Here is a 10547-nt window from a genome sequence, read left to right on the forward strand (position 1 = left end):
ATTTGGCATGACTTCCTTCACTATCCTAAGAAGACTCTACATTAACAATAATGTTTGATGAGCTATATCCATTACCAGTACATAATATGAAATAACAAGTTGAAGGTAAATGTGCATATCTTTTGCTGATCAGACATTAAGTGCCATCCAAATAGCATATGTCCTCCGAAGTCATCTTGCAAACAATTCAGAAATCACCTCCAGTTATCAATATTTTTAGCCTTTGCCACACCAAATACTATGACAAATACATGATTATTTGCATCTTGTGTAACTGCTGACAAAAGTGGCCTTTATAGTAGTCTTTTAAAAACATCCATTAAGTCCTATGAGTGGCCTACACCCATTCTTAAACCCCCTTTTGCATGAGTAAACCCTCTCAAATAGATTTGGACTTTAAGGATGAAGTAGAATATCCATATGAGTACTACTTCCAGGGTTGCTCCTATGTAACTTATGTAGATAATCCTCATCTTTTCAAATTGTGTCTTTTCACCTCCAAGGACAGTCGCTCTTGCCTATTTTAATGCATGTGTAATCATCTTTCCATTCAACTGCACATTGTAATCCTGCTTCATGTGTTCCATGGCCTCCCTAGGTGTTAGTTTCGGTTGAATCTTCAATCGCTTCTCTAGTTTTTTGGCCACCCATTTCCTGTCAGCCAGGTTGCTTCTATAATCCCTTCCACATGTGTACTCAATGTAGAAAATTTTGACCTTAAAAATTTTGCTGGTTGAATTTATTGACACATAGATCAGCCTTGGACAATCTTTTTCTATACACTTTACTCTAACTCTCCCAAGCTCATTCTTTACATACATGAAATCTCTACCATCATTGACAAACACATCCTTAAGTACCATTTTGAATTGTTTCATTGTTGCAAATTGCATCCTTAATTCAAACTGTAGATCTCCATAAGCATTGTCCTTATTAAAGTCTGGACCAACAGGACCTCTCTCATCCTCTGAAAGAACAGAAGTGACAAAATTCTCAAACACATATTCATACAGTATATCACTACCGTGGTCAGCTTCATCATCATGTGAACTTCCCTTTGGTCCCATATCAGCAGCTTCTCTTGGGCTTCTCACATTATTTTCTTCTGGTCTATTAATTCCTCCACTTCCTTGGTCTTGCCCCAATCCTGCCTCTCTAGTTTCATTCCCTCTTCTAGTCTTATCAGCCCTACTACCAACATTGGTACTAGACCCACTTTCCATTTTTCCATTTAACACGTTTCTTCCTTTTCAGTGTATTTTTTTGAGACCCTTCTTTTTTCTATGGTGATTGGTGAGCCAGTCTTTCCTGTTTTCTTCTTCTTTTGGAGAGTTCTGACTACTCTTACTCTCAAACCTAGGAGGAGGAGGCTTGTAGATAGGGGTGGCAATATGTACCCTACTCGTGGGTACCCAATCCGACCCACCCGATCGGGTAGGGTAGAGTTGCCAACCCGATCCGTAGTGGGTAGGGTGCAGGTTGAGCCTCAATCCTACCCGACCAACTCGCACTCTATATATGTTTATGTTATATACTTATATAAAAATATGTTTTAAGTAGATGTTGAATCAATGATCTCTCACTAAATGCAAAAGATCCTTAACCATTAAAAGAAAATCATTAATTGATAATTTAATATTTTTTTTACATAAAAAGCAGTTCTATTTTAAATTATCATCAAGTTATATAATAATGTTGTATATTTTTTGTAACCCGCGGGTAGGGTCGGGTACCTGCGGATTAAGAGCGGGTAGGGTTAGGGTTGAGATATTCTCAACCCGTGGGTAGGGTTAGGGTTAGGGTTGGATCAGGGACGGACCCAAGCATCATGGTGGGGGGGCACTTGCCCCCACTCTTATTTGATAATTTTAAACATATATATATATATATATGCCCCCATTTTAAATTTTAAATGACCCCACTACAAATAAACTAAGCCCAATTATTAAAAGCCCTCAAACCCATTTTATCTTTCTATTATTTTGACTATTAATTAACTTAATTATATTTAGTCTTCTTCTATTCTCAAATTCCAGTCGTCACTCATTTATTCTCTTAAACCCTTTTCTTAGTTTCATATTTTCAATCTTCTTTTTCTATTCCTTATCTAGTGGTCATCTTCGCTTCATCAAAAGGTAAATTTTAAATTCTCTATTTTGTTTTATATAGCTCTCTATGACTCTATATATCTTTCAATTTCATTGTTTATCTTTTTTATATTTTCATTACAAATTTTAATTCAAATAATTATAATTTAGGTATTAATCTATTTTTTATTCTCTTCATGAATTTATATATTTTATTTTATTCTCAATTTAGTGATTCTTATTATTTATTTATTTATCTTTCGTTTTATTCTATTATATGTAATTATATTGCATATAAATTTTTAAAGTGAATTGATGAATTTACTAATTTAGAATATATATATATATATATATATATATATATATATATATATATATATGTTAGAAATAGTAATGGAAAAATATTTCAAAAGAAAGCTACCACTAGAATCTGAAGTCACTCCATTAGTTACATATATAGAAAGAGAGACATTCAATCAAGTTGATAATGAAACAATTATTCAACATTTTCAAAATATGAAAACAAGAAGAGAAGTACTTTCAAGATTTGAAGCGAAGAAAGTTAGCGGCTAATGTAATTTAGTAATGTGTATTATTTTTGCCCCCAACATAAATTTTCTGGGTCCGTCACTGGGTTGGATCCAAACCCTACCCTACCCTACCCATTGCCACCCTTACTTGTAGGCTTCATCTTCAGCACTCTCGTATAATCATATGATGATGATGATGATGATTTTGAAGAATCTGTCACCACCACAACAGGTTCATCTTCACAAACTATTTCTTCCAATACAAGATTATCAACTGGATGCTCAAAGTAAAGGAAGAATTCACTTAGATTATGTTTCAATGTGAAATCACACATTTCATTGATTTCCTTGTCACCATGAAGAACATACAACCCATCTTCAAATCCGATGGCAGTGGGGTCGTACCAATAACTTTCCTTATGCACTAAATAACTTAAGACTTTGAAGAGTTCTTCCAAGTCTTCTTATTAACAAAATCCACATCCATTGGAAGAAATTTCTCTACCTTTCCCCCGAAGTAACGCAACTTGCCCTTTGGATTTCTTCCAAACTTTTCGCCATGGTTAAACATAGGAACCACAAACACAGACATCTGCAATATTTTAAACCTAAATCATTAAAATTTTTCCCTAACACACATCACACATCAACGACAACTAGGAAAACCAAAACTAAAAACACTACATTGTATCAATAACTTGAATATAAACTTCTTTTCTGACAACATGAAACTAATGAACCCTAATAAAAAATAGTATTCTATCGTATCACAGTACATGGACTAACTTGGGTCTACTGTAAAGAACTCGAAAATAGAGTCGTAGTTCATGCAAGCGGTTCATTCGTCAAAGACATGCATACAAAAGAAGTACATTATCAACTCAAAGCAGAGAAAGCTAAATAGAGAAACTAACCTTTCACGTGTGCCGCGACATCGCCGTCAAAACTTTCAGAACGTCCCTCAACCACTCGTAACCAGGCCAAGACTCGCAATGTGTCCCCTGACTTTTGGAGGAAAACAATGGTGAAAGAAGAACTGTTAGGGCTTTTCTGTGAATGAGCGAAGAGATAAAGGAGAGTAATATAAATACGGCTAGGCTATTTATGAACGACAATGTTTGGAATCCAGGGAGGGGGAGGGGAGTTTTAGTCCCATTCACAACTTCGTTTTGCCACCTGACATTATGGCATGATACGTCAGACAACAACAGACATGTCACACGGGCAACTCATTGGCATCCGGTAACAAGGGTCGATGTGTACATTTCTTTGCATAAATAGAGGCTTGTATGAAATATCAGGAAGATTAAGATGTGCGTCGTCTCTTGGATAAAAAGTTAGGATCAAAAAGGATATTTACCCTTAATATTAGGGTTCAACATACACATTATTTGCCAAATTTAAGTTGATTGAATAAAGTAAAATTTTGTTAATGATATTAACTTTGAGTTAATCTAAGGATAACGTAACTTAAAATTGGTACTAAGAAAGTAGAAAACTAATACTTTTAGAAATGTTGATATATAACCAAAAGTTTCATAGTTAATATAAAAAATCAATTAATTTTCCTTTTTGTCTTTTTGAAAATGGGAGAATAAAAACAAAATTATACATTATCTAGATTTTCTTTTTTCTTCTTCCCTTCAAGCTAAAAAATGTAATCACTTGTGCTCAATCTTATCTATGAGTAGTTGGAAATATATTAATGAGGCCCGAGGGAGCGAGACTTGGTAAACTTAATCAACTTGAATCAAGTCAGACATCTCTTGATATTTATATCCGATTATCATTTCTTCAATCTACATATCCAACTACATTACCTAATTAAATATCTCCTAATAAGTAATAAAAACTTATTACATGTTTCATGTTATTGCAAACGGATAGGGACAAATACTATTTTGAATGTATTTCGTCAGCAGTAATAACAAAATATGTGTATTTTTATTTCATTGTTATTGTAAATGGAATAAATAATAAATAAAAATATAAATAATTAAAGAAAAATATATTAGTAAATAAATAATTTGTTTGATTTATTTATAAAAATCCAAACAATGAAAGGACCAAAATCTTAGTAATTAGCTTATTTATAATTTTATTTTAATATATTTAATTATAATATAAAAAGATATTATATGTACTCTAAATGAAATATTTTCGTAATAATAAAATATAAAATTAATAGTTAAAAATTATTAAATAATTTAATATATTTAATTAAATTATTATTTAATAATTTTTAATTATTAATTATACATTAAAATAATTATTTTTGCAATTATTATATAAACGATCCTCAAAAAACGAATACGATAAAGTGACGATCAACTATGGTTCACGTCTTGTGGCAAAATTAAATTTAATGAAAAAATGATTTAAAAATAAAAAAAGAAAAAGAAAAGCGGGTCCAAAAAGTAAAAGATTACGGGCACGTAACAATCCGCCATAATGGAAACTGGCAAGCGGGTGTTTCGCCTTTATATTCATTTCATTACAGTTGTTTTAGTTTAACATTTTCTCTTTCTTTTTTAAAAGTTTGATATTATTATCGCTTACAATTACGACACACTTTCCTCCTTCTTCTTCTTCTCGGTGAAGTCAATGCACAATAACTACTAGCCAAACAAAAACAGAACGCCCCTGTTGCCATATTCAAACCGAATATTCATTCTTTTCTTTGTTTCCATATTTGCCCCTCTTACTTTCTTCCTCTTTCTCTGTTACTTCACAAGTCTAAAGGGTGAGAAGAATTTTTCTCTTTCAAACTATGAAGTTTTAGTCCATGGTTTTGGGTTTTGACCAGTCCATGCACACTCATGTTCCGCGTTTTTTTTTTTTTTTGATTCCTTGCGTGCTTTTTCCGTTACTCTTTCTCTCTAAAAAATACGTTGGAATTATCATCACTAATCAGGGTTCAGGACTGGTATTATTGTCTACAACTCTTGTTTCTCTGTGATAGAGAGTGAGGCTTAGATTAGATTACTGTGTCTCTGTAACTGTAAATGTAAGAAACGGCACTCTTGTTATTTACTCTGTTTATCAAAACCCAGAAATTTCAATTTTTCTTCTGTCAATTAGTTTCTGCATGTTTATCTCCCTCTTCTTTTATTTATTTGTTCTTAAAATATTTTTCTTGCTAGCCCTTTTCTGTGAATGATAATATAATAATATATATATGGATTCAAACATGTGAAGTTGGAATCCCTCAATTACTGTTTTGTTTAAGGTGCGGTTATGTTTATGTAAGATACAATAAGTAATTAAGTACTATTAATTTTAGTCCTAGTTTCCTTTGAAACTCTTTTCATTACATTTATTGTAAATTCTATAACTTGTGAACTTGGTTTGAAATTAAGTGTTTTCACTTTTTAGTGATTTTATATATTTTGCAAAATTTAAACCATGGTAATTTATGCAGTATTGGTTTGTTTTTTTTAGTTATTGTCTGTTTTCATGCATGAGAGCAAAAACAATAAGGGGTTTCTGTAATGAAGGTTCTTAGTTTAGTGATTAGTCTTGTTGATATTGCTTGCAATGATTTAACCACTGATACTGAAATTTACCTCTAGAATAGAGAGGACCATGGGTTGCTTTGGCTTCTGCAAACAAGATGATAGTTATAAACCTTCTGATAACCGATCCTTAATGCCAACAAATTCTACTGGTACACTATTTCCTTCATTTTCGCCCCTGGTCTTTACAATTTCTGTTTCAAGATTTTCTGTTATAAAGTTTAATGGCTTATGTGTTCACTGAATTACTTTCTTGCTGCTTTAATTTCATTTGTTCAATGTAGGGAATACCGGTTATAGTGCCAGACAAACTGCAGTAACCACTCCTAAGATTATAGAATTCAAACCGATTGCCGTCCCTTCCCTTTCATTAGATGAATTGAAGTCTTTGACAGACAATTTTGGGGCAAAATGTTTCATTGGTGAGGGTGCATATGGGAAAGTGTATCGCGCGACATTGAAAGATGGCCGTGATGTTGTAATTAAGAAGTTAGATTCCAGCAGGCAACCAGACCAAGAATTTCTTGCACAGGTTCAGTTCAATGCAGTTTCAATTTCAATGATCCATAACATAGCAAATTATCAACTTTTTGTATGTTGAGTACCCTTGATTTTGAACTTATGTAGGTCTCAATCGTATCGAGGTTAAAGCATGAAAATGTTGTTGAACTTGTTAGCTATTGTGTTGATGGTCCTCTTCGCGCCCTTGCCTATGAGTATGCTCCTAAAGGATCCCTTCATGATATTCTACATGGTTAGTAATAAGTAATAATAATACCATATTGTTCATAGTTTTATGCATAGCTTGTTATTGTAAAATTAGGACTAATGCTGGTTGATTGGAATCTGTGATCCTTGTGAATGAAACTGGACTAGTCTTTTGTAATGTTTTCTTTACCAAGTGAGTTGAAATTAGATAATAAGTATATCCATTGCTTTCTTCATTGTGGCATCAAGTCTTACTAGAACTGTGGATAATATAGGACGTAAAGGCGTGAAGGGTGCGCAGCCTGGTCCAGTTCTCTCATGGGCTCAAAGAGTCAAAATTGCTGTTGGAGCGGCCAGAGGACTTGAATATCTTCATGAGAAGGCAGAGATTCATATCATCCATCGATACATCAAGTCGAGCAACATAATGCTTTTTGATGATGATGTTGCGAAGATTGCTGATTTTGATTTGTCAAATCAAAACCCGGATGCTGCAGCGCGTCTCCATTCTACCCGTGTTCTAGGAACCTTTGGTTATCATGCTCCAGAGTAAGTTCTTAACACAAATGTTGATTGGACTTTGGTAAAATGAATGTACTTTTTCACGCAATGAAGAATGTTAAAAAGAAGTTTAAGTTTTTACAATTAACATGATAGAAAGTAATTGAAACACAGTAAAGATTGGGCAAATTACTAAATCAGTAATATCTATGGATAGTGAAGTGTAGTGAACTTCAACATCTTATTGTACATTTTTTTTTTGTGGATGGCAGATATGCAATGACTGGACAACTCACTGCCAAGAGTGATGTGTATAGTTTCGGAGTGATATTGCTGGAGCTGTTAACTGGCCGTAAACCTGTTGATCACACGCTGCCTCGAGGACAGCAAAGCCTTGTGACATGGGTACTGATACTTACTGGGTTTTTTTTCTGTTAAAATTTTGGTGTGTCTTGTACAACTTAAATTGATTTAATTTTTGAGGTTTTAACATTATGATTTTTGTTTGCTGGGTTATATTAGGCAACACCAAGGCTTAGTGAAGATAAGGTGAAGCAGTGTGTTGATGTTAGATTAAAGGGAGACTACCCTCCAAAGGCAGTTGCAAAGGTACATAATTAGATTATTTCAAAACACTCTTATTCCTGAAGTTTAGAATGAAATACATGTTGTTTTAACCTTCCTTTTCCCATCTTTGGCAAACACATATTTGTGTTAAGGAGAATTGTTATGTCTCACTTATTTGTTTTATATGTTTGTTGTTAAAGTTGGCTGCTGTTGCTGCGTTGTGTGTCCAATATGAAGCCGAGTTCCGGCCAAACATGAGCATTGTAGTGAAAGCTCTACAACCACTACTCAATACCCGTTCCGGTCAACCAAAGGAATCAGCACACAAGATGTAAATTCTCAGAAGCCCCTTCATTCCTTCTTGCAAACTGCAGCAGAATGCCTTCCATTGAGTGTCAATAATCAGTATCTCAAAGGCATAGATATAGTCTTGATATTTTTGTTTGTGTGATTGTATTGGTAACTCAGCAACTAGTTTAGTTTTGCTGTTTTTGAATGACACAATGGAACCTACCTACTGTGTTGTTGTTCAGATTCTACAATCTACTTTTATATTTATATATATAGGTAAACATGGATTATTTTGTTAGAATTTTCTTGTGTGAATACGGTGAGACCAGATTTGTTAATCGTGTTGGAAGAAAGATTGGTAGAAAGGTTTAGTCAGTTTGTGGTGTATGGCTTTGAACTACTTAAGAAGTCCCACATCAGCGGCGCAGAAGAGGAAAGAGGGAAGGCATTGGTATAAAAGAAAGAAATGAATATGTGACAAAGCATACCTTTCTCGGCCTTTTGGCTAAGATCAAGTGTAGTATCTGTTCTTATCAGTTTAATATCTGATATGTGGGTCATTGGCCCACACGATATTAAATTTATTTTTTGAGGGGGATGGGCCACTACAGTAGCTTGCTACTGGGCCCATCGGACGTCGCCTAGGCCTTACACTATCGCCTGGGCCTGGCGCATCCCACCAATTTAGTTCAAAGATTTATTCACGAAAAAAATAGCTGACTTAATTAAAAAGTTTATGCCTAATATTTATTTATTTATGGGAATGTTTTAATATTCGAGGCGCTCCCTGAATGCGCATTGATTTAGTATGTATGACGTTACGATTTTTTTCCATTTTATCACAATACACTTTTTTGTTTATTTATTTATTATTCACAAATCCAGCCATGTACATCTTTATATTTTATATATAATATTTTTACTTTATATCAATTTTAGCTTTATAAAAAAATATAATATTTTTACTTTATATTAAATTTTAGATTTATAGGTAAAAATAGTATTATTTATATAAGTACTTAAAATAAAAAAATTAGGGTAAAAAACCTTAATAAGCCAAGTCAAGAATCATGTAACGTAAATACGCCAAAGCGAAAATCGTTTCAGCAATAAGCCAAATGATATTTTTATATAATTCGAACCATGCTGGTTCGAATTCCATTTCTACATAATTGGAACCAGCTTGGTTCGAATTATACACAAACACACCAGCTTGGTTCGAATTATACACAAACACATGCATACACGTAATTCGAACCAGCTTGGTTCGAATTACACTGCTGGTTCGAATTACACACAGTAATTCATTGTATAATTCGAATTATGATGTTAAAAAATTAATAATTTATTTAAAAAAATTTATTAAAAAAATTAATTATTTAAAAATTAAAAAAAAAATTTTATTTCATACGTTAAAAAAAGCTAACAAAATATTTAATTACAAGACTTCTTTAAAATATTAATGAGCTATCAATTCGAATTCCATACAATACTTTTCTGTCTATTTTTAATAGTTCATGAATATTTTTTAATAAATTTTTTTAATAAATTTTTTTAAATTATAGTACAAAAAATATTTTATCCTATGCAAAACAATTTAAAAAAAATGGCTTAAAAAATGTTAGGAGTACTATAAAAATTTGTAATGTTATAATAACTTAGGTAAATACATGCATGTACTCAAATTTTAAATAAAATACTCTACATAGTCAATAATAATTTAGAAATGAAAGAAAATATTTTATTCCATACAAAATAATTAAAAAATATATTTTATTCTATACAAAATAATTTTAAAAAATGGCTTAAAAGATGTTATGAGTACTATAAAAGTTTGTAATATTCTAGTGATTTAGGTAAATAAATGATAAAAATATTTTTTCTTTAATTTCTAAATTATTAGTGACTATGTGGAGTATTTCTTTAATGTCCTAAGTCATTAGGACATTACAAATTTTTATAGTACTTCTAACATCTTTTAAGCCATTTTTTAAATTATTTTGCATAGAATAAAATATTTTTTTGTGGTATAATTTAAATAAATTTATTAAAAAATATTCATGATAATTTTTTAATAAAATTATTTAAATTATATGGTGAGATATTACATATTCGAATTACGCATAGAGAAGTTCGAATTACTCTGATTCAAATGATATGGTGACCAATTCGAATTCTATACAATACTCTTCTGCCCATTCTTGATAGCTCATGAATATTTTTTAATAAATTTATTTAAATTATACCACAAAAAAATATTTTATTCTATGCAAAATAATTTAAAAAATGGCTTAAAAGATGTTAGAAGTACTATAAAAAATTGTAATGTCCTAATGACTTAGGACATT

General features: G+C 31.9%; 1 protein-coding gene and 1 non-coding gene across 7 annotated transcripts; both read left to right on the plus strand.

Annotated features, from left to right (window-relative positions):
- The first annotated feature begins 5046 nt into the window (after positions 1 to 5046).
- LOC112722688 (pto-interacting protein 1) lies at positions 5047 to 8500 on the plus strand. Of its 6 annotated transcripts, none has more exons than XM_025773805.3 (8): positions 5047 to 5360; positions 6195 to 6284; positions 6417 to 6664; positions 6760 to 6886; positions 7116 to 7389; positions 7614 to 7746; positions 7864 to 7950; positions 8109 to 8500. In XM_025773805.3, the coding sequence occupies exons 2-8, from the start codon at positions 6203 to 6205 to the stop codon at positions 8241 to 8243; spliced, it is 1086 nt and encodes a 361-aa protein (XP_025629590.1). In that variant the 5' UTR covers positions 5047 to 5360; positions 6195 to 6202; the 3' UTR covers positions 8244 to 8500. The 6 variants fall into 6 exon arrangements, with proteins under 6 accessions (XP_025629590.1, XP_025629589.1, XP_025629588.1 ...); XM_025773804.3 differs by having other exon boundaries at positions 5085 to 5360; positions 6190 to 6284; XM_025773803.3 differs by having other exon boundaries at positions 5130 to 5624.
- Positions 8501 to 8683: 183 nt separating this feature from the next.
- On the plus strand, positions 8684 to 8879 carry LOC112724432 (U2 spliceosomal RNA). The gene has a single exon (XR_003163594.1). It is a non-coding gene; the product is annotated as a U2 spliceosomal RNA (small nuclear RNA).
- Positions 8880 to 10547: the final 1668 nt, after the last annotated feature.

Source organism: Arachis hypogaea, chromosome 11, assembly GCF_003086295.3.
Source record: "Arachis hypogaea cultivar Tifrunner chromosome 11, arahy.Tifrunner.gnm2.J5K5, whole genome shotgun sequence".
NCBI classification, from domain to species: Eukaryota; Viridiplantae; Streptophyta; class Magnoliopsida; order Fabales; family Fabaceae; genus Arachis; species Arachis hypogaea.

What these genes read in the sequence shown, in the direction of transcription:
- LOC112722688 (XM_025773805.3), top strand. Translation starts at nt 6,203, where the DNA reads ATGGGTTGCTTTGGCTTCTGCAAACAAGATGATAGTTATAAACCTTCT. An exon ending in AATGCCAACAAATTCTACTG is followed by an intron (nt 6,285 to 6,416) that starts GTACACTATTTC and finishes TGTTCAATGTAG; the next exon opens with GGAATACCGGTTATAGTGCC. An exon ending in ACCAAGAATTTCTTGCACAG is followed by an intron (nt 6,665 to 6,759) that starts GTTCAGTTCAAT and finishes GAACTTATGTAG; the next exon opens with GTCTCAATCGTATCGAGGTT.